General features: G+C 42.2%; 1 protein-coding gene across 17 annotated transcripts in view; it reads left to right on the plus strand.

Moving 5' to 3' along the window:
• Srrm1 (serine and arginine repetitive matrix 1) overlaps window positions 1–24,037 on the plus strand; it is a 31,653-nt gene that overhangs the window by 4,632 nt on the left and 2,984 nt on the right. The window contains exons 2-17 of one of the 17 annotated variants that reach the window (XM_034503392.2): window positions 518–607; window positions 849–971; window positions 1,260–1,389; window positions 3,034–3,204; window positions 3,716–3,831; window positions 5,113–5,316; window positions 6,470–6,658; window positions 6,904–7,023; window positions 9,397–9,671; window positions 15,003–15,083; window positions 15,457–15,543; window positions 17,408–17,552; window positions 17,889–17,930; window positions 19,431–19,559; window positions 21,921–22,382; window positions 23,096–23,291. In XM_034503392.2, coding sequence (XP_034359283.1) covers window positions 3,049–3,204; window positions 3,716–3,831; window positions 5,113–5,316; window positions 6,470–6,658; window positions 6,904–7,023; window positions 9,397–9,671; window positions 15,003–15,083; window positions 15,457–15,543; window positions 17,408–17,552; window positions 17,889–17,930; window positions 19,431–19,559; window positions 21,921–22,382; window positions 23,096–23,291 — 2,202 coding nt within the window. In that variant the 5' untranslated portion in view covers window positions 518–607; window positions 849–971; window positions 1,260–1,389; window positions 3,034–3,048. Of the gene's footprint in view, window positions 1–517; window positions 608–848; window positions 972–1,259; window positions 3,205–3,715; window positions 3,832–5,112; window positions 5,317–6,469; window positions 6,659–6,903; window positions 7,024–9,396; window positions 9,672–15,002; window positions 15,084–15,456; window positions 15,544–17,407; window positions 17,553–17,888; window positions 17,931–19,430; window positions 19,560–21,920; window positions 22,383–23,095; window positions 23,292–24,037 lie in introns of all 17 variants that reach the window. The other 16 variants (XM_034503373.2, XM_034503374.2, XM_034503378.2 and 13 more) reach the window with 16 other exon arrangements.

Genomic DNA, 24,037 nt, shown 5'->3' on the forward strand with positions numbered 1-24,037 from the left:
TGAAGGTGAAGGGATTGGGCTGTGTTAGTGGCACACACCTTCAATCCCAGCACCTTCAAGCTTGTGGATCCTTGTGAGCTGGAGTTCATGCTGGGCTAGTTCCAGGTCGGCCAGTGCTGCATAGTAAGGTCATGTATGTAAGAGTTGGGAAGCGTGGCTGATAGAACTAAATAAAATCAATAAAGTGGCAACTTGAATCAACAGTGTGCTGATTCAAGCCACCATTGGAAAACTGAGGCAGGAAGGTTGCTGTTGGTTTGAGAGCTGGCCTGGCCTAATGGATGAAACTAAGTTTTTCATTGTAATTTTATTTTTCTTGGAAGAGGCTGGCAAAAAAGCTCAGGGAAAGGGCACCTGCTGCCAAACTTGAACTGAATTTCAACTCTGGGGCCCACATGTTGGAAGGAGAGAACTCATTCTCCAAAGTTGTCCTCTGACCCCTTCATCTGTGCAGTTTTTAACAGAAACAGGAAGAGTTTAGTCTTGTAGTCTCAGGCCATGTGTTTGCTTCCTTCAGGGGACAAGTGCGGAGCAGGACAATCGGTTCAGCAACAAACAGAAGAAACTGCTCAAGCAGCTGAAATTCGCAGAGTGCCTAGAAAAAAAGGTATTCTGGGTAGACTATTGCAGTTGCATTTTAAGGGTTGGGAGATGAACTGTTACTTTGGTGCAAAAAAAAGTTCACAATTTGTCACCCTTTAGCCACCACATAAACAGTACAAGCAAAGAATAAGCATGTTAGGTAACATTTTAAAATGTGCATAAGCTAAAGGAAACAATTAGACAAAGTAACTCAAGCTCTTAACGCAGCAGTGAACTTGTACTTACCGGTTTGCATGTTTCACCAGGTGGACATGAGCAAAGTAAATTTGGAGGTTATAAAGCCTTGGATAACAAAAAGAGTGACTGAGATCCTTGGATTTGAAGATGATGTTGTGATTGAGTTTATATTCAACCAGCTGGAAGTGAAGGTATAATACACAGATGGCTCTTACTTCTGAATATGTGACATGATTTGTGAATCTGTGGAAACTCAGGTTTTCTGTGGAATACAAATATAGAAGGGTTATTTTACAATGTTTGTTGTGAAAAGAATTCACTTTGTAAAACAACTGTTAAGGCTGGAAGTTTAGTGAAGGTGCATAGTTTTGAAAGCTACACAGGTGAAAAATCAAACTTATTGTTTGTAATTTTGCTGTTACATGTTAAGTTACTTTGACAGCAATTTTCTAATGATAATGTGATTTATGATTTAAAAGGCCTGAACCAAAATGGAAGTTATTCCTTGCGTCTGAAGTATAGCACCATCACCTTATTAGGTCACAGCAGAGTGAGTGTCCCAATGTCGCTCTGACCCAACTCCCTTGATGACGCAGTGTGTGTTTGGAGGTGAGTTGTGTAAAGTGGCCGAACATCAACAACAACAACAACAACAAAACACAAACAAGAGCAATCGGTAAAGCTGTGCACTGCTCTTACAGTAGCATTTGAGCTGGACGTTTATTTGAAGCATGAGGGGCGATTCTGATTTGATTGGATGTTGCTTTTAAAAGAACTAAAGACTTTAGTTGTAGTTGCAAGTCAGCTGGTTACCAGTTAGAATTAAGACACAGGATTTTATTTACATTATAGTTAAAATTTCAGGCAGATGAATTGACAGTCCTATAAAAGCCAGTTAACGTAATTGTTCCTATCTTCCAATATGAAATGATACAACTGATGTTTAAAATTATTTCTGTTATAACATAGTTTGCTATTTTGTCATGGCATCCCAAAGGACAGTAAAGATGTGCCATAAACCGCTTGGTAAACGTACTGATGTGAACTTACTGTTACATTACTCCTCTTCCCAAGAGTTCATGCTTGAATTTTGACAGAACAGTTATCATTCCAAATGATAAGGTATTTCATTTTTAAAACAATGTGGTAATTATTTTGCTTTGAATGTTTTTAAGACTTAATTTTAAGAAAGGACTTTATATTTAAGTATATTGATTTCATTTAGAAACCAGAAACATGGAAGAATGTTTTTTAAATGCTTAATAGTAAATTTTATTGGAGAAATGCTTTACTGATTTGAATTTTAGTGCACTTTAAAACCTAAATACCTGGTAGTATTCCCCTTGTAGTGAGCATGAGATTAAAGTGTAGAACTTTTGAAACAGTCTTTTCTTTTCTGTGGTTGTGTACTCATTATTGCTTGTTCGTCTTTTGCAATTTAGATAAATGATATAACATTAAACTCAAGGTGGTTGAGTTGCAGTAGGGAGTCGGAAGCAAGCCAAGGGAACATCTTTCTCTACAGGGGACTTGGCGATTCCAAACCCCCAAGGTTCCAAGAAGAAACTGAAGACACCTGGAATCTGTACTTGCTTTGTGCTATTGAGCTGTGCTTGTTATACGGACCTTGTTGCTTGACCAACAGCATCTAGTGTTTAAGAACCCAAGTTACTTTTAGAAATCTTGACTTTAGTCTTGTGGACAGTTGAGCTTCTGTGGCATTGTTAGTAATAATAGGTTTTCATGTGCAGTAGTCAGGCTTCTAGCTTAGTCTTCAGATGTTACAGAGTGCATGCATAACTTGTTAGTTCTTGTAACTGAGCACTAGATAGTAGAGAGTTTATAGAAAATTACCTGTAGTGTAAAGAGAAGTGTTTATGTTCATTTTCAATTTCTTGTTGAGGCAAGTTTTCCAGCCAAGCAAATATTGTTAGCAAATGCAAGAACTTATAGATGGTCCATGATTGTTTTTAAAGTTGATAAATACATAAGGCCCACTAACAGCCATACAGTCTAAAAACTTAGGAAATCCACAACGGCTGCTCTAATGCTTTTGGTTTAGTGAGGGAGAATTTGATAATCTAGAAATTATATTACCAAGAAGCAACCAGGGAAAACTATTTTTACAATAGTAGAGCATATATATGTACCTAAGCCCCTTATGGTAGACTTAAACACTAATTTAAATGAGTTTCAGATTGGTTGGTTGGTTTCCAAGTAACCTGGTTTTCTTCCTGTCATGTCTTTTCACAGAACCCAGATTCCAAAATGATGCAAATCAACCTGACTGGATTTTTGAATGGGAAGAATGCTAGAGAATTCATGGGAGAACTGTGGCCTCTGCTGTTGAGTGCACAAGAAAATATCGCCGGAATCCCTTCTGCTTTCCTAGAGTTGAAGAAGGAAGAGATAAAACAAAGACAAGTAATTCTTTTTGTATTGAGTTGAGAAGTAGTCTGCGGACTGATGGTTTACCCTAAGGATTTTTGTTTTCTTTGAAGCTATTTTAACTTCTGTGATCCAGCTAGGCTGCAGTTTGCTGGGTGTGTTTGTACATTGAGTTGTGGTTTGCCACCCTCATTTGAAAATTAGAGTGGCATTTCCCAGAGGCCAGTGATGGGGCAGCGCACTGGGTTTTTTGTTTTGTTTTTTTCAATTCTTAAAATACAAGTGCATTTACCTTAAAAGAGAGTTTAACTAAAGTATCTAAAAGTATGTGCACATTCCCACACAGGCAGTAATTATAAAGTCACGAGAGAGTGACTTGATGTAAATGATAAGTAAAGTGATATAAATGGTATAAATTGTATTAAGGTAAATGATATCTGAAGAGTGTTGTTAGAGTAAAGTTGAGACCGTGGAACACCCTGCAGCCAGCCATGGCTGTGTCCGGTGCCTTGATGGACTCTCTTAGCGCCCAACTGTGTGCTTGCAGATTGAACAAGAAAAATTGGCATCTCTGAAAAAACAAGATGAAGATAAAGATAAGAGGGATAAGGATGAAAAAGAAAGCAGCAGAGAGAAGAGGGATCGATCTCGAAGCCCAAGAAGGTATGACAGAACCGGTGCAAGTACAGTGTTTTATAGGTGCCTGGGTCCTAAGGGATGCTCTGGCATAGAAAACCTGGAGAGCGTTACTGGAGAGCTGCTGTTTGCTTCTGGGCTAAAGAGAGCTTTAATGCTGCTAGCACTTTGACACGTTTTTATATAGCTACCCAGGTTGAGGCAGTGTTGAGGCAGTGGGTGTGGGGTGGCTCCTAGGCCAGTCCAGGCAACACTGTAATACTCTGTTCAAAAAAAAAAAATCATTTGACCAAAATGGTCACTTCTGTGACTTAGGTGAGTTACTCACTCTTAAGTAGAAATTTGAACGTCATATTGCTTTGCTTAAATAAAGCATTGGGGTTTTTGTTGTTACTGTATTCTGATTATTTCCATTTCCCTTTATTAAAGTCTGCTCACTAGCATTCATATACTTACCTAATTCCGTGTTCTGCTTTTCTTAGATGGTTGTACTGAACCCAAACTTCAAATCATTTATTTGTTTTCTTCTTTCTTCCAATGAGACTATTGTTAGGTTCACATTTTTAAATCCACGATTCAGCTTCTGCTATATTTGTGGTGAAAGGTGAGAATTCCATTAGGCTTTTCATTTTTAGGACTTTTAAAAATAAATCTGGGGATTTATAAAGAAAAGAGGAGGTAATATTTTTGTTCTTTAGTTTGTGCTGAGTTGGAAAACTTGACAGAAGCAGTGCCTCTGCAGCCGCCTTGCTGTTTAGCTTTCCTGTAGTTTTTAAAAAACAATAAACACTTGGATTAGTCGCACTACATCTTGAAAAGGAAGCAGGGGCTCCCACCAATGATAATTTGGCATTTTCTTTTCTTGTGAAGAACATACTACTTGCATTGCACTATCCATTTTTCTGCATCTTAAGGCTCTGCCTGATCATCTCTGATACAAGCTACCTGTACCTAATCCCTGTATATTGGTAGGGTTGATGTATTATTAAGGAAATGGTTGCTTTAAATACTTTCATCTGAGGCTTTGGTCTTTGAATGATCACTGGGAATAGTTGAGAGCCAATGCCTCCAGCCCAACTCCATGCCTCCCTTTTGACTGGTACTTGAGGCTGTTACCTCTGTTTGCTTGTCCTTCTAGTTCTCTCTGGCCTTTTCCTTCTCAAGTAGATGAAATGGATATCTTGTTTCCATGTGAAACTTCTCAGATACAGACAACAGTGGGTAACTTAAAAGATTAATCCTTGATTTTCCCTTTGTCTACTCTAAACCACATTATTAAAAAATCTGAAAACATTGCTTTCATCCTAGACGCAAATCCAGATCTCCTTCCCCTAGAAGACGATCTTCCCCTGTCAGGAGAGAGAGAAAGCGCAGTCACTCTCGATCTCCCCGTCACAGAACCAAGAGCCGGAGTCCTTCCCCTGCCCCAGAAAAGAAGGAGAAATCTCCAGAGCTCCCAGAACCATCAGCGAGAATGAAAGACTCTTCAGTACAGGAGGCCACATCTACAAGGCACGTTCCTAGCTCTGTTACATACTCTGTTAGGTGCCACCTGCCAGTGTGCATTGCTAACTTCAAGGCAAAAGACTTGCTTTCCTTTTAGATATTTTCTCTTAAGTCTTTTAATATTATGCAGTTAGTGTTGAAAATGAAGGTGAGTGTGTGTGTGTGTGTGTGTTAAAAATAAGGAAAATGTCCCAGAGGTAACCACCTGTCTGCCATATTATTTTTAAAAATTTTATAGTTAGTAGTTATTGATTTTTTTTCCTGCCTGCTTGCCACAATATATTGTGGATAAACTTCTGTTTCTTTTTTTGTTTTCTTTTTGTAATAAGGGATATAACACAGAGCTTTGCATATTCTTTGTCACTAACCTGTATTCTGTATAACATCTTTATCCCCAAATTTAAAGAGAGATTTATTCACTTCTGTTAACTGGGGTACAAAATATACCAAATAAAAGCTATTCCCTCCCTCTTCGGGGGACCTTTTGTGTCCCATGGCCACGTTCATCTTGGGCGTGATGCCTCTGCTGCATCTTATGTCTCATAGCTCACAAGACCACATAGCATGCAGTCCACAACACTGCAGCCTCTGCAGTTGTGTGCACTGTTCAGAGCACCCATTCATGGTGACTACAAATTGCTGCCCACAGATTGCCCAGCTGGTAGTCGAGCAGGTGAGGAGACCCTATCTCAAATGGACCTGTGGGCCATTTGATCTACTCAGCCTCCCCTCATGGCTCCAGAGGCTCCCAGGGATCAGGCTTTACAGTGACACGGTTCTTATCCCACACGTGAAAAGGGGCTGTAAATTCTTAGTTGCTCAGTGAATTCTAAAGTGTACCTATCTTTTGAAACTAAGAGATATTTGCAGGTTTTGAAAACCTTTTTTTGTTGTTTTGTTTTTCAAGACAAAAACCTTTTTAAAAATATGGTGATCTATGTTGTTACTACTTTTGAATTTGTTGGTAGTGAGTGGTGGGTCACGTTGTTGAGTGTACAGCTTTATGAAGTTGGCACTCCTTTAATTTTCAGTGTGGGCTTCCAAGGAATTGAATGGAGGTGGTCAAGCTTGCACTGTAAATACTTTACTAAAGACATCCTTGAATTGGCTTGGAATTCTGAGGAGAGTTGGGGAAAAAACCAAAATGCTTTTTTCACAGTGACATCCTGAAAGCTCCCAAGCCTGAGCCTGTACCAGAACCCAAAGAACCGTCTCCAGAAAAAAATTCCAAAAAGGAAAAGGAAAAGACTCGTCCAAGGTCCCGGTCACGTTCCAAATCACGGTCTCGCACCCGGTCTCGGTCACCTTCTCATACTAGACCAAGACGGCGACATAGATCCCGGTCAAGGTGTGTTGTTGCCCTGGGACTCGCATACATTTTTAAGTTGTATGCTGATTTTCAAGGTGGCGTTGCAAATAGTGTCAAAGTTATAGAAAACGTTAAGGATTAAAGTTACTCGTATTTATGTGAAGTCCACTTTGCTGTGTACATAAAAATCTACATGAGTAGAAGTGGTCATGGTGGTGGAAATTAGTGTTAAGAAATTTTTTGTTCTTAGTTTATTTGGGGCCTAATTCTGTTTCTTATGGCAGATCATATTCTCCTAGAAGGCGGCCAAGCCCAAGGCGACGACCATCTCCCCGAAGAAGAACTCCACCAAGACGGATGCCTCCTCCACCAAGGCACAGGAGGAGTAGGTCTCCAGGGAGACGGTGAGACTTTCTTAGTGTCTGGTGCCTGGAGCTTAGGGGAATCGTTGGTATAATTTCAGGGGAAAGAATGTTTTTGTCTGCCGGAAGACAGAAGTTATACCAGAGAGTGTCTTGGAAGCAGCCTGGTACACTTGAAGTACAACAGTGTAGCTATGAGAAGAAACATTTTATGTTGGGAAAAAAATACTTACTGGTCTTCTAGATCCTATATGTTAGCCTTCTAAGATCTCACTAAAATTCTTCTATGGATAAGAACTAAGAACTAGCAGTGTACCCCAGTTGGTAAGATGCTTCCTATGACTGCCTGAAGCCCTGCCCTCGTTCTATTATTCCCTTGTACTGTACAGCATAAGGATGGGGTTGCATACCTGTGATTTCAGCACACTGGAGGTAGAGGGAAAAGGCCCTGAAGGTCTAAGTCATCCTCTTCATAGACTCGGTTTTAAATGCACCCACTCACCCCAAAACCAAAAACAGAACTGGCTCCTTTTCTGTTGTTTTGTGTACAAGTGTTTTGTCTGCATTTATGCATCATGTGTATTGACTGCTCCCAGAAGACAAGAGTGTGCTGGATCCCAGGAACTGGAGTTAGAGGTGGTTGTGAGCTACCATGTGGGTGCTAGGAACTGAAACCAGGTCCTCTGCAAAAGGAGAAGCTGCTCTTAACCCTTGAGCCATCCTTTCCTGAGCTGCCTCCCTCCATCAACTTTTAACTTACTGTCTTTAGAAAGGCAGCTGGCTACAGAGTTGATGAGCTGATTTTATCAGTTTGAAGAATTTAACTTATTTTGCATGTGTATACACATGCAGACACTTGCACCCTGAGCTCAGTGGGCTATTCTCTTGCTTTGGATGGTTCTGGGAGATTGAGATTGAGTCACCAGGCTTGCAGAGCAAGTACCTTTACAGTGTCTTTCTTTTTTCTTAAAAGATGTATTTTTGAATTATGAAGGTGTGTGTCTGCATGTGGATGTGTGCATGTGAGTACAGGTGTCTGCAGAGGCCCCCAGAGCCCTTGGACCTGGAGTAGTGCACAGTTGTAAGCCACCTGATGGTGTTGGGAACCAGTGTCCTTTGGAGAGCCACTAATGCTTTAACTGCTAAGCCATCTCTGCCACACTTTGTAATGAAGTTTGTTATAACAACTCAGACAGAGGAAACATAAAAAGAAAGTTCCTGTAATTCTTTTCCTATATAGAGCCACTACTACTAGTGGCATAATAAGATATACTTAACTTTACCCAAAGTGGGGGCCTGGTACACAGGAACAGAGTTTTTCTGCTTTATTGGTATGTTTCCTGGGCTTGCTTTTCAACTCTGCTTTGGACAGAACTTTGTTGTCTTATTTTTCCTTGTTGTTGCTGGTTTAACTAGAGCCCACTTGGCCTGAGCGTGTGCTCTGCCTTGGAGCCCTGGGAAAAGCTGTTGAGTTAATGTTCTTTACAGACAACCACACTAACTAGAAAATGGGAAAACATCCAGTAAGCTCCTTCGAGTTATATCTTTGCAGGTAGGACTTTTAGACCCATACAGCAATGATAGCAAATACCATTCTTTTTTGGGATTGTTGTCGAGGGATCAGTGTTTAAGCGTGTAAAGTTGCTGTTGCAGCTGGTGGACAGGACAGACAGTGTGGTGCAATTCCAGGGATCACACTTTGCAGATTGATCCTTCTGCCTCGGGAAGAAGTGATGCCGGTGCTCCCTTAGGGAGAGAAAGGCTGGTTTCCTCATTGGAGTTTGGCAAACAGCGTGTCTCAGTAGTGCGCACTAAGCAATGTAGCAGTCACGGTATTTTGCAGATTGTGTAAGATTCCCTTTCAGCCAGTTTCTAATCTCACACTTAAGGTAGGGTTTCTTTTTTTCAGGTTCTCAGGAATTCTTCTGCCAAAGGTGAATTCTGCAGGTACACGTAATTGCAACAGAACTTAACCACAGATTTTGCTGCAGAATTCGAGAGGCCCCTACTTCTAAGTTTATGTAGCTAAATGAATTTCAAATCTTGCACATATTTTTTAGTCAAACTTGAAAGCTGCTTGACATCACTCTGAATGAGCAATACTGTCTCACCCCCGAAGTTGTGCAAACTCCATAACCCCAGTATTACTCTTCAGGGAGAGGCTGCTTGATTCCTGGATTAGAGCACTCATAGCTCAAACACAATCAGGAGTTACGTGTATTTACTCTAGAAATAGCTGTTTCCTGTCCTAGGCTATGGTTTTGTTGCCAATCTTTTTGAAGTAATTTATGTACTTAGCTACATAAACTCAAAAGTTGGATTAAAGAAATAGCTGTGTTTCTGTGCATATTGTACATACTGTGAAGTCACTCTTGGAAGGGATGCGGCTAGTGAGGTGAATGCTTTATTCCACAGGAGGAGGCGTTCTTCCGCATCACTGTCTGGAAGTAGCTCGTCGTCCTCTTCATCTCGTTCCCGGTCACCACCAAAGAAGCCTCCCAAGAGGACGTCCAGCCCTCCTCGGAAAACGCGTAGGTTATCACCTTCGGCAAGTCCTCCCCGGCGAAGGCACCGGCCGGCGTCTCCAGCAACTCCACCTCCCAAAACTCGCCATTCCCCAACTCCCCAGCAGTCAAACCGTACAAGAAAAAGTCGGGTTTCTGTGTCTCCAGGAAGAACTTCCGGTAAAGGTACAAACACAAAGCAATTTGTTCCCTTTGGCATCTGGGTGAACCCAGTTGTCCCTACCCTCTTTCAGAAGCAGCTGGCCAGTACTTTCTGTGTGACACTGAATCGGCTTGTCTTGCTTTTCCTGCTTTCTGTTCTGACCTTGGCTGAAATGGGCAGGTCTGTGAAGGTGGTTTGTTTTCTCAGTGTCCTCTATGCACAGGTGGCACAGATCACTAGCTCGAGGCTGTTTGAGTTGAGTGACAAACTGAAGCTTGTGTTCTTACTGTAAAGGTTTATTTTATTGAGACCGGTTAACTATTTTCCACCCTCCCTCCCCACACCTCTTCTTAAGGCTTTTTGTTTGATATCTTATTTGCAGACTTTGTGTTCTGTTGCTATTTTTTGGTCATAATTATGCGTCCAAGGGAAGGACGACGTGGTGTCCCCTTAAAGGTCATTTTGTTGTTATATTTATTGATTGATTCATGGATTGAGGCTCTAAGATGGTGTCCCTACTCTGATCAGTAGATGGTTTCTGAGGAATTGGAGGCCTGTGATTGTGCCAGTTAAGCAGAGTGTTGTTAGTCCATGTGCAAGCTGGGGTTTGCTGCGGTTTGCTTTAGCACTAAGCACACACGAAGAAAACTGATATGAGCCATTCCGGTGGTGCCTTTGGTGCTAGGGCTGGAGAGGGTGAGTGGAGGGGGTGAGGTGAGAGGATTGGGATTTTAGAGAGTGGTGTTCTGAGCCCATTGACTGACCAAGTACCTGGATAACAAGGGACCACCACAAGACCTAGCCAGGCCTTGCGTTCTAAACTTATTACACAGAGGGATATCTATGGGAAAAGAACCTGCTAAAAATGGCAAGCCATAAAAAGTATCATACAAATCATATTTAATTTTAACATCAAATTCATTCAGTAACCAAATGTGTGCTATTTAAGACAGCTATTTTTTTTAGCATGCATTGTATTTTATATAAAAGTGAGCAGGTTTTAGCCTCACTGAGTGCATCACTGTGTCTTAATCTAAGACTCATGGCTGTAGCTCAATTGTCTTTCCCTGTGAACTTTATATGCATAAATATTTCTTGTGTTTAGAGCTAGAAAGCTCTCTGGAGGAGAAAAAAACCACAATTGTTTTAGAAAAATACATTTTTCATTTAGATTATATAGAAGTTATTTTAAACTACCTGGACAGAAGGAGTTAACTGTTAGAATAGGGTCATTGTTGGAACTTATTAGTTACCTTTTATGAGTCTGCACAGGTGCCAGGCTCCTGCTGTGACGTATGCCTTGTACACATGTAATAGATAACTGCATTCAAGAGACATCTGTTGTGGGGAACAGAGGCCTGTTGCGTATTCTTGTGGGCTCAAGGACCAGCTTCTTTAGCTGGACAGTTGCACCGTGGGCAGGTTAGTCTGCTTTATGTCCACTGAAGTTCAGAATGCTTTGAGCTATGTGGAAGTGACCTTAGTGTTGAAATTTGAGAGCTAGAAAAGAAAAGACCTTATTAATTGTCAGGTTCTTTGGTTAAGTGACTTAGCCAAGATTAGTTAGTAAAAGTTTAAGCGTTCACTCCCAGTTAGGCAGTGAGAATTGCCAAATTGCTGCCTCCAGTGACTAGGGAGGAAGGTAAAGGGTGGAATGAAGGTGTTCTTTGGCTTCTCTACTAGGTACTGCAATCAGAAATGCCCATGTTGGGGTCTCTGGATACTTGGTACTGTGGCACTACCGTAATAGAGTTCCTGATTGTGTTTCCTATAGCAGATGTTAGTTGGCCATCTTAGGAACTGTTGTTGATGATGGGCTAATGAACTAAGAGTAAGGGAAGAAAAGCGGAGGCGTTTGGAAGTCAGTCATTGAGGACAGTTTACAGTCCCATCTGAGGGGGGCTTGGAGGAACTTTAATCAGTCATGGTCTGGGTGCTGCATGAACTTGTTCTGAGTCGAGTGTCCTGTCACAGCTTGTCCTTTTTAGAATAGCTAAGTCGTGCTCTGCGGACACTCATGTAGTTCCCTATTTGTTGATATGTTGTGAACTTAACTTCACAAGTTATCTTTTGGGCAATCTGAGATTAATAATTAATAAGACTGTTGAAATGCTTTAAAATTCTGATTTTAGAGTTGATCTCTTGTATTTCTGACTTCATGCTAGAACGATTTGTTCTTTGAATTATTAAACACTATTAACATAACAGTAAGTAAAAGAAAAAATCTTACTTAGAAAAATACAGAAACAGATGTTACTTGTAATGCTTTATCTGAAGAAAGGATAAAGCGTACACTATAAATGTATTAAAGACTTAGTGAGACATTAAGTCCGAATGAGCTCTCCCATATGTGTATTCACACTGTTGAACAAAATAGGTAATGTTGGCTCTGTGTGATGGTGCACCCCACCCCTAAACCCTGAAAGAGTTTCTCTGTGTAGCCCAGGCTGTCCTGGAACTCTGTAGACTAAGCTGGCTTAGAGATCCACGTGCCTCTGCATCTGCCTCCACCTCCCAAATACTGGGATTATAAAGGTGTGCTCCACTACCATCAGGTGAGGGTGGTGGGTTGTTTTGTTTTGGTTTTGGTTTTTCAAGAAAAGGTTTCTCTGTGTAGCTAGCCCTGGCTGTCCTGGAACTCTGTAGACCAGGCTGACCTTGAACTCAGAAATCCGCCTGTCTCTGCCTCCCAAGTGCTGGGATTAAAGGCGTGTGCCACCACCGCCCGGCGAGGGTAGTGTTCTTTAATTCCAACATTACATAGCCAGTTTGAGGCCAGATCTTTTCTCAAGATACATAAAAGCAGTGTTAATTTAGTTATTTATTCAGTAGAGTTTGGTTTTGATTTTGATTCTATAAAGTCCTTTTATGTAATCTAGACTGGCAGTCCTGTTTCAGCCTTCTATATGTTGAGGTTTTTTTTAAAAAAAATTACATACGCTCTATGGTAGGGCATATATAGACACTATGCAGGTGTCTACAGGCCAGAAGAGGCATCAGCTATGGAACTGGATTTGTAGGTGACTATGAGCTATTTGTGCAGGTGCTGCAAACCAAATTAAATCCTCTGTAAGAATAGCAAGTGCTCGTGACTTTGGAGCCGTTGCTTTATGAATTTTAGAGCTTCAGGTGTTGAACATTCTCTGCTCAATTCAATAGTTTGTCCAAATAACTTCAGTAGATGGCATCGTTAACTACAGAAATGTTGTAGCTCAGGGATACAGGGCTTGCGGGAAGATTACAATAGTAATTTCCTCTTGGATTACTTTAGCAAAGACGAGGTTGAAGTGTTAGATCCAGTTCTCATGGCTACATCCTGGTAGCCTTTGACAGAATTTATAGTATTAAATAAGGTATAACCCTGTTTTGTCAGACAGTTTGCCAAAATCCATTAGTCATAGAAAACAAGAGTCTCAAGGGTTTGTTTCTTAGATGGGCCTTTTCAAATGGCTTTTGAAGTTGATTAATGGTAAAAATAATGATTATATTTTTATATACTTGATTTTGATTGTATTCATGATTTAATGTCTACTCATGAGGATTTGTCTGCATATCTGTGAGAGCACCACATGTGTGCCTGGTGTCTACAGTTCAGATCCCCTCAGATCCCCTGGAAGCAGAGTTAAAGAAAAGTGTAGGCTGCTGTGTGGGTGCTAGGAACTGAACCCAGGTCCTCTGCAAATGCAGCAAATGTTTTAACCATCTGACCATCCCTGTGGATGCTCCTAAGAAGAGAGAAGAGTTGTGAGATTAGTAGCCTAAACACAGTCTGGGGCTCCTGTTGTCAGTTTGTTCAGTTGTCTCTGTGTTTCTCAATGTGGTGTTGTAATTTTATTTTAAGCTTCCAAAGAACTCTTGTAAAATGGGGTATAGAAGTGAATAGAATCTTGTTTTGGCAACAGTGTTTAATATACATATCTGGCTTTGGTGGTTTCTGCCTGTAATCCTGGTTCTCCGGAGTTTCAGGCAGAAGGATCACGGTAAACTTGAGGCCAGCCAGAACTAGGTAGTTAGACCTGACTCAAAACAAAACCCCAGGTATATATGTCACAGGAAGTTTTCAAAAGAAGTACCATAATTTTCAAAAGAGGTTGTTGGGTGGTTCATTCTCTCTCACCGGGGTGATTCTAGTTTTAAAAACCATTTTCCTTTCCCTCCCACGGGAGCTTAAATCCAAGGTCTGGGCTTCTTATGGTGTACAAGCACTTTTGAGGTACAGCCCCAACCCCTTCCTTTCTCTCAGGCTTTAGAAAGAACCCCTCATTCGCTCAGAGTCTTTTCAATTGTTTAAATCTCCTGGGTGTGACGAGGATTTTGTGTGCCATAAGGAGCCTTTGGCCTGTAGGTTAGATAGCCAGATATTCTTTTCCAGACTAAGTACCTTTTGCTGCGTGAATTTTAGTTTCAAAAGCAGAGCAGGTGTAGGTTCATTAAGGTAAATTAATAAGACTCCTGGCAGTGGGAGGGGCTGTAAGGGAGGAATACCCTCATTATCTTTTTTTTTTTTTGCCTGGTGGCTGGGATCACACCAAGGTGTCTTGCCAAACAAGTGCTCTGGTGCTGAGCAACATCCCAACCCCCTATTTGCTCCACTCACTGAGACTTCCTAGCTTCTCCGGTAGGTTCTCTTGGGAAAAGCTCAAGATTTGAAACTGGTTGCCCAAGGTTTTTAAAATTATTTTATGTGTATGAGTTGTGCATGTGTGCAAACATGCATGTTCCCATGTCTGGTATGCATGTATACCATCAGGGCAAAAAAAATTTTTTCTTTTATAATGTACAAGTGGGGGTGAGGCATGTGCAGTTGCTTACAGGTACTCTAGGAGGCCAGAGGCACAAGATGCCATGGAACAGATGTCACCTGTGTTTATGAGCCACCAGTGTGGTGCTGGGAGCCAAACTCATCTCCTACAAGAGCAGAGGCCACTGAGCCAGGCCTCCAGTCCCTAGAGGGCAATATAACTGTGTTTTTAAAACAATTTTTGAGTGTTGATTCTTCTACCTTGTTGATGAGGCAGGGTGTCCCTGCTCTCTGCTGTTATTGTGTGCATTCCAAGCTAGGTGGCCACAGACTTGCAGGTCAGTTCTGCCTCCTCACCTCCACCGTGCTGTTGGCGTACTAGGTGCAAGTGTGTACCAGTGTGTACCGCTGCCTCCAGCTGCTTTTATTGCATGGGCTGTAAGGAGTGGTGCAGGGTTCTTGCTAGCCCTGTGGAACTAGTTTTTGAAGCTTTCCGTGTTTAAGTTTTAGGTAAAATTTTTCATATGAAGAGTCCGACCCATTCTTGTACTATTAAAACATTGTTCTTTTTATTGTGTGAGGTTATTTTTCTTCTTCTCCACTTTATTTTTAGTGACAAAACATAAAGGTACTGAGAAAAGAGAGTCACCTTCTCCAGCACCCAAGCCTAGAAAAGTAGAGTTGTCTGAGTCTGGTAAGTTGTAATGATTTTCTAGAGATTTTTTTTTTTTTTTTTTTCCTTTTTCCTTTTTCCTTCTATATGTGATTATTCCCTGGGGTTGGAGATTCATTGGCACCACAATACAGGGAACGTCACACAGCCTCTGAGATTGCCAGCTCCAGCATTTTAGTGTACTGTTTGGTTATTTCATTCATCTGAACCTCATTCTTTTTCTTTAAATTATTTGGACATAATTTAGGGTTTTGACATCTAGCTGGGATGTTTGCAGAATTTGTGTCTCCCTGACTGACCTGTAGTAGCTGAGCTGCATCCCTGTTGTGTTCTCTTGTGTCACATTGCCTGTGTGTAACTAAAGAAACACTTTGTAAATGCATCCATCTTTCAGAAGAAGACAAAGGCAGCAAAATGGCTGCAGCTGATTCTGTGCAGCAGAGGCGGCAGTACAGAAGACAGAACCAGCAGTCTTCATCTGGTATGGACAACAGGCAAATGCTTTTCACTCTCACACCTGTGGTAACCCCAGCACTGGGAGGCTAAGGCAGGAGAGTTGCTGTAGAGTATGAGGCTAGTATGGTCTACATAGTGAGAGTCCCTAGAACAGCAAACCAGAAGCTTGTAATACTATCATTCAAAAGGTAGAGGCAGAAAGGTGAAAGTTCAGAAAATTTGAGAACAGCTACATAAAACCCTGGGTCCCCTCCCCTTTAAAAATTATATGCATTTTCGTGTTTTACTTGCATGCATGTCTTCACCATGTTTATTTATGTCTGGTCCCTAAGGAGACCATAAGACAGGGCATCAGACCCAGTGAGGATCTGGGATTATAGACATTCTGAGTTACTGTGTGGGTGCTGGGAATTGAACTGGGACTTCTGGAAGAACAACCAACTCCTTTAAGTACTGAGGTCTGAGTGTTTGCCTTCATGGTTGTGTTTGCCATAGGTCTCAGTCGGGCACTGGGTATATCTTTCTTGTTTTAAGCCCTTAAATCTTCCTTTTCAATTGCTATATTGTTAGGAATGCATAAATCTATCTGGCTGGGAGGACGGCTCTGGTAGAGTACAGCTTTATTCCCAACGTTATTAAATAAATAGAAGGTCATTGGACCCAAGCGGTGGTGGCACACACCTTTGATCCTACCACTTGGGAGGCAGAGGCAGGCAGATCTCTTGAGTTTGAGCCCATCCTGGTCTACAGAGTGAGTTCCAGGACAGCCAGGACTACACAGAGAAATCGTGGATCTCTTTCATTTATTACCAATAGCTATGTGGATGTGTTTATTTTTTGTTGGCCTCAGTATGTAGTTGTGGCTAGCCTGGAACTCACTATAGTTCTAATTGTTAGATTAAGAAGAAAGGGCACAGAAGCCTAATGTTTAAGCCTGAGGCTCTGTTCTTGTGTTGCTTATTTGGGTTTTGTATGGATTTGGTATGGTTTGGGGTTTTAAGAAAGGGTCCCATGTAGCCCAGGCTTGCCTTGAACTTGCTGTGTACCCAAAAATGACCTTATACTTGTCTCTTTTGACTCCACCTCCTAAGTGCTGAGAGTCCAGCTTTGCACTGCTGCACCCAGCTTACACAGTCCTGGGGATGGGTTCCCAGGGTCTCTCTCATGTGTGATTAAGGCTACTAACAGCTGCATCCCATCCCTCAATCATAGCTGTGATTATTATAGTAGTAATTTTTATTGTCTATTTCAAGTGGCATATTGATACTTCTTTGTTGCTGTTCTTTTGCTGCTGGCCATTGTGCTGAATTACAGTCAGCCCTTAGATTCTTTTGAAACTTTGTTAATTGGGAAAAATTCACTAGAGTTTTGTTTTGTTGCTGAGGCTGATGTTGAACTTCAGATCCTCTTTCCTCCACCTCCGTGTTGTCAGTTGTGCACATGCACCAACAAGTCCCTGGATGTCTTTCCTGAGAGATCCATACAGGCCTCAGGACTCTGGAGATACACTACTAGTCTCTTGTTTGCTGATTTTCTGTTGGGTGTGAGCTGTTGACTATCACTAAAATTGTACTGATTAGATTGTCCTGATGGTACTAAGAATTGAACCCATGGCTTCATGCCATGCTAGGTAAAATGCCGTGTCATTGAGTCTTAACCTCTAAGTAACATTTTTCCCAGTGCTGGCTGTAGAACCCAGGTTTTTAAGCATGCACTGTAAGGGGCCAAGGGGTACAGGGGCGCGCGTGTGAGAGAGAAAGAGAGAGAGAGAGAGAGAGAGAGAGAGAGAGAGAGAGAGAGAGAGAGAGAGAGTGTGTGTGTGTGTGTGTGTGTGTGTGTGTGTGTGTGTGTGTGATATTTTGTTGTTGTTCTTTGCTCTGTGATTACAGACTCTGGCTCCTCTTCCACCTCAGAAGATGAGCGGCCCAAGAGATCCCATGTGAAGAACGGTGAGGTAGGCAGACGGCGGAGACATTCCCCTTCTCGGAGTGCCTCTCCATCACCTCGAAAGCGCCAAAAAGAGACTTCCCCTCGGTAACAGTCTTCATTAATGGTTTTGACTGATCTGTGGTTGGGTTGAAACTGTAATTTATAGCTTGGGACCCAAAATTATTTTAGAATTAGGCAGATTCTTCATGTCAAAACATAGAGGCAATGGTTGGGTTTGGGCTTTTGGTTAGTTTGGTTTAGGTTGGTAGTTAACATTAAAACTAGACAAGTTTTGAGTGACTGCCTTATTTATGCATGAATGGAGCAATTAAATCGTAGCATTAATTCCAGAAATTTTAAAGCTTTAAAAAATGCTCCCACAAGAAGGATTTAACTTGCACGAGTGGAATCTTGACATTTGTTTTTCTCCACTGCTCTCAGGATGCAGATGGGAAAGCGATGGCAGTCGCCAGTCACTAAAAGGTTGGTTAGACACTGTTTGCAAAACTAGGGTTACACACCAAGTTTACTTAGTTTTCTATTGCGGTGACTGTCCCCATTTTACAGACACATTATGTCAGTGGAGAAAGTTGCTTTGGTGTGTGTTTTTGTTTTTACCATGTCAGATGAATGATACAAAGAGCTATATGAGTGGCTTTAGATCCTTTTGTAATCTGGTAATTCTAGGTCCTTAGACTCAGTAGGGAGTGACTTGTTTATAAAGTCTTTGTTGTATTTGTATTTGTCGTGGATATGTGTGAGTGCACACATGACACAGTGCACCTGTTGGAGGTCAGAGGACATTGGTTCTCTGTATTCACATGTGGGTCCTGGGAATCGAACTCACTCAGTTCTTCAGGTTCAGTGGCCTTTATCTGCTGAGCTTAGCTCATCATCTCTGGCTTTCTCCCTCTACCCCCATTTGTTGGATCTTTTTGGTTTTGAGAGGGTAAAATTAGTCATGATTTTGAGTATTTATGTAAAGAGTTAGTATGAAGTATGTAATAATCTCACATCACCAGCAAACCTAAATCAAATCTGGTGGGAAAGTACATGTGGTAGTGAACTCTGAAGACTCACAAGGTGTTACACTTGAGAAACTGAGCTAGGTTCAGTGTCAGCCCTGGCTGGGCAAGGGGCCAAGGACTATTTACATTGACTTCTTTCTCATTGTGTGTCAAGGGTGACAAACTGGCTTAACTTGCATTTAAGTCTTTTGTGAGGTTGCTTCTAGTTTGTTAATGTACGATACTTGGTATGTGACTTGTGTTACAGGTTTATTACAGAACTCAGAATTGAGGAGCATCTAGTTCTTGAATATACTTTTAACCACATTACCCCCAGCATGGCTCTAGTACTTAAGACAGCTTTGTGGTTTGTCTTTTAGAGTATTGCCAGGTGTGACGGCCAGTCCCTTTTCAGTGGTGGGGATATATTTCTTAGAGATAAGACCATCAAGGTTGGATACACAGCTCCGAGATAGCATTCACCTAGTGTGTGCAGTCCCTCTGTTCTGCCCTCAGTCTCTGCTGCAGAGGAGGGGCAGCTCTAAGCCAGGGCTTCCAGATTTGGGCCTTAAGACGTTTGGTATCTGTTAACATTAAAATGTTTCTCAAAAAAAAGATGTTGCTCAAAGAATCAGAGTCAACTGAAAAGCCTTTTCAAAGCACAGCTTGGCTGAACTAACACAGTTTACATAAGTCTCAGATAAGTTTCCCAACTGATTATTATGTGTATCCCAACTAAAAATAAGTGTTCTGGTGACTGTTTGGAGTTTTTTCTCTTCCTCTGTTGGGTAGTTTATGTCATAACCAAATATGTATTTTTGTCTGAAGCTAACATCACAAAACTTTTACTCATACCAAAAGCAAAACATAAATGATGTTCCTGCTCTGGATTTGTTAACCACTGGAAATATGCTTCCTTGGGGGGACTTAAATTATAAATGTCACTGACTGAGGATAACTCTGATTTCTTGTTTAGTAGTAGAAGGAGGAGAAGTCCCTCCCCACCTCCTGCCAGAAGGCGACGATCTCCTTCTCCAGCCCCTCCTCCTCCTCCCCCACCTCCTCCTCGGCGGCGCAGATCTCCCACCCCACCGCCTCGACGAAGGTACTGTGTCCAGTTGACTCATGGTCACTGTGAGTCTTTATCATGGAAGTTGCTTTGTAAGAGACATTGCATCTCTGGTTGTAAAGGATCACATAAATGTGAGCTCCTTTATGGGACACAGAACTCTGTAGAAACAGAAAATAGGGCAGGGATGATGCTAACTTCTAATCCCAGCACTCAGGAAGCAGAGGCAGGCAGATCTTTGATCAAGTCCATCCTGGTCTACAGAGGGAGTTCAAGCTCAAAAGAAAGGAAAAGAGGAGACACATGTATTTGTTCAGAATCTAAACTCTTGAACGGCTGAGGCAGAAGGATTTTGAGTTGGAGGTCAGCCTGTTTGTTGGGCAGGGTTAGCTCAGACACTAAACCCTGCCCAACAAACAAATGAGAGAAGTAAACAGATGAGTATCTAGGGTGAGGGAGAGTGTTCAAAACCATCCCATTGTGCACATTAACCATTGCACTGACCCATTGGCATTGTGTGCATCACAGACGCTTTGATGCTCCTGCCAATTATGTAGGACCCTAGTCTGACAAGTGTTAGCAGTCTCGGTCAAAAGGGTATTCCATGAAGGGAGAGGTTAGAACTCTTCAGAAAATGTCAGCCGTGTGCTATGTGTGTCATCACACAGCCATAATCCCAGCTCTTAGGAGGCAGAAAGATCAACAGTGGTTTGGAACCAGCCTAAATTACATCGCCAGTTCCAGGTCAGCTAATGCATTTATGTGTGTGGGTAACTCCATAGCAAGCACTCACTGTGGAGTGAACCTTTTGTCTCCAGTGTTCTTGTTTAATAAGATCTAAGTATGTATAGCAGTCCAGCCTCAGATTTGAGGCTGTCTCAGATACTTCCCAAGTACTGGGATCAAAAATTGGATCCACTGTGCCTGCCAGAGTTATTAAATAATTATCTAGTTCTATTTTTACCACTTTGCCTGAAGATTGGCTTATTGTAAGCCCAGATCTGAGCAAGAATTTTTGTTGAAAATCCAGGCACAAATTGTCCAGTCTTCCTAAATGCTGTATTTCGTTGTAACTTCTTTAGGACATAACAGGATTTTGTCACCTTGACCAGAAAAACCAGAGAGGGTTCTTAGAAATGTCTTTGCCAGCCGGGCAGTGGTGGCGCAAACCTTTAATCCCAGCACTTGGGAGGCAGAGGCAGGCGGATTTCTGAGTTCCAGGCCAGGCTGGTCTACAGAGTTAGTTCCAGGCCGGCCAGGGTCAAAAAACCAAGGAAGAAAGGAAGGAAAAGGAAGGAAGGAGGGGGGGAGAAAAGAAAGGGGGGGGGGGACGGAGAGGAGAGGAGAGGAAAGAAAGAAAGAAAAGAAAGAAATGTCTTTGCCTGACACTGAACTTGCACTAAATGTGGTCTTTTGAGAGAAGACCGGGCCATCTGTTGGAAGCTTTCTCAGTAAACTAGTTCAAAGGCAACAACAGCAACCTCACATAAAGCCTTAATTTCTTTTGTGTATAGAGTGTTTTGTCTGCATATGGATGTGTGCACTGTGTGTACCAGGAAAGCCAGAAAATGCCATTGGATCCCCCTTAAATTTGAATTACAAACTTTTATGAGCTACCACATGGGTGCTCAGTACCAAAGCCAGGTCCTCCGCAAGGACAGCAAGTGCTCTTGGGAGTTGAGCCATATCCAGGCATTGGCAGCACATATGTTTAATTCCAGGCATGTAGATCTCTCTGAGCTTGAGGCCACTCTTGTCTATAGAGCAAGATCCAGGACAGCCAGGGCTACACAGAGAAACTCTTGTTTCAAAAAACACCAAAAAGAGAGGGAAGGGGAGGGGGAAGATGAGCTGTCTGTCTCTCTACCTCCTGTCACAGAGACCTCTGTAAAGCAGACTTTTTGAGTTGTTAACAACAACTGGCAACAGCTGATGCTCACAGTTACCACAACACAGTGTGAGGGTCTCTTGTGAAACAGTACTTTGTTTTATATAATTATATAAATTCTCTTGGTTTGAATTTAAATTGTTTCTGAAATTGCAACTTTTTCCATTAAACACAGTACAGTCTCCTCTTGTCAGTCATGGTTATATGTTTACCTTGAACTATATCTCCTGTCATAGTACTAGCTACAGGATGATTATGACTAATTAATTAATTTTCCTGATTCTGGATTGGCTAGCAAGATGTTCAGTGGGTGAAAGTGCTTGTCATAAAACTATAGTGACCTAAGTTTGATCCCAGAATCCACATAAAGAATTGGTAGAGAGAATTGGTTCCACAGAGATGTCCAACTGAACTTGCATGATGGGTGTGCACGCACAAACTAATAATAGTAATAGGGTTTGATTGGGGGTGCTGTCCATTTCATCTGAATGGCATGTTGTTTGTTTTAGGACCCCTTCTCCTCCCCCACGCCGCCGCTCACCGTCTCCAAGAAGATACTCTCCTCCCATCCAGAGGAGATACTCTCCTTCCCCACCTCCAAAGAGGAGAACCGCCTCGCCCCCGCCCCCGCCCAAGCGAAGGGCATCGCCATCTCCACCACCAAAGCGCCGGGTCTCTCACTCTCCACCTCCTAAACAAAGAAGCCCCCCAGTCACCAAGAGACGCTCGCCCTCCTTATCTTCAAAGCATAGGAAAGGGTCTTCCCCAGGCCGCTCCACCCGGGAGGCCCGGTCACCACAACCAAACAAAAGGCATTCGCCCTCACCACGGCCTCGGGCTCCTCAGACCTCTAGCCCTCCCCCTGCTGGAAGAGGAGCTTCAGCGTCCCCCCATGGAAGGCAGTCCCCATCTCCGAGTACCAGGCCTATCAGGAGAGTCTCCAGGACTCCGGAGCCCAAAAAGATGAAAAAGTAAAAATTCCTAATGCTTTGTTGTTGTTAGAAATATGTAGTTGTGTAACATGTAGAATCGTTCTCTTATTAAACAGTTATAGAAATAATATGCAATAATATGGTGGTGGCACACACTTTTAATCTTAGCACTAGGGAGGCAGAGAGAGCAGTAGATATCTGAGTTCAAGAACAGCCATGGCTACACAGAGAAACTCAAAAAGCCAATAATAATAATAATAAACAGACTTTAGGTGCTGTTCACATATTTTCCTACTTTGGACCTAGCTCCTTATAGCATAAATTCCAGAGGGCTTTACTTGGTTCTCAGCATCGGGTATTTGAGAGATGTTTTTGAATCTCAAGTGAAATGGGTTTCCTTTTTTCTCTTTATTATTTTATGTAAATTGGTATTTTGCCTGTGTGTATGTATACTTCTTGTGGGCGGTGTCACAGAGGCTAAAACAAGTGTCAGTTCCCTTGAAATGATGGTTGTAGTTAACTGAGCCATTTCTCCCACCCCTGACAAGTGTGTGAGACTGCTGCAAAGTGAGCTTTAGAAGACTAAGGAGCTGATGTCACTAGTGTACTACTGGATGGCCCCTAGTGTCAGGAAAGTGTCAGAGTTGTAGGGCATGAGTGACCCTGGAGAAGACTTGGATGACAGAAAGTTTGAAGTGTGTGTCCTCCTCAGGGTGTCTGTTCTCAGCTGTGCCTTTTTTCCCTCTGCCTAGGGCTGCATCACCAAGCCCTCAGTCGGTAAGAAGGGTTTCATCTTCCAGATCTGTCTCTGGATCTCCTGAGCCAGCAGCTAAAAAGCCTCCAGCGCCTCCCTCTCCTGTGCAGTCTCAGTCACCCTCCACAAACTGGTCACCTGCAGTACCAGCCAAGAAGGCTAAAAGCCCAACCCCAAGCCCATCCCCTGCCAGGGTAAGTACCTACTTGGTTTTGAACATCTTTTATGAGTTAGTCAGCTGGGGATGGTGGTGGGTACTTAACAATCTCAGGTCTCAGTGGGCATGGTCAGGCATTCAAGACAAGCTTCAGGCCTTGGTCCTCTGATTATACCTCAAAAAACCAGTTCATAGGTGAAATTAAAAAAAAAAAATAGAAATTTAAAAACTCAGTGTTGTGCATTTAATCCTAAGCATTCTGGAGGCAGAAGCGGAAGCAGGCTGCTGTTCAAGGTTATCTTGGGCTACACAGTCTCAAAACAATAAAATTACAAGTTAGATTCAGCTAAAATTATTTATATAAATTTAGTGTAAAGACAGTATCTAGTGTATGGTGGTTCAGTTAAATCTTCTCCCCTTTCCACCTCCCCAAGACAGGGTTTCTCTGTGTAGCTCTGCCTGTCTTAGAGCTCTCTGTAGATCAGACTGCTGATTCCTCTGCCTCTTGGATTAAAGGTGTGTACCACTACTGCCCTGCCAATTAAGTAATCTATGAAAGTGATTAATGACTGGGCAGTGGTGGCGCACGCTTTTAATCCCAGCACTTGGGAGGCAGAGGCAGGTGGATTTCTGAGTTTGAGGCCAGCCTGGTCTACAGAGTGAGTTCCAGGACAGCCAGGGCTACACAGAGAAACCCTGTCTTGAAAAACCAAAAAAAAAAGTGATTAATGTTCAATAGAAACTGTACTTTGAATTAGGATTTGATTCTCTTTTCTAGTCTAT

Source organism: Arvicanthis niloticus, chromosome 5 (genome assembly GCF_011762505.2).
Source record: "Arvicanthis niloticus isolate mArvNil1 chromosome 5, mArvNil1.pat.X, whole genome shotgun sequence".
In the NCBI taxonomy this organism is placed as follows: domain Eukaryota; kingdom Metazoa; phylum Chordata; class Mammalia; order Rodentia; family Muridae; genus Arvicanthis; species Arvicanthis niloticus.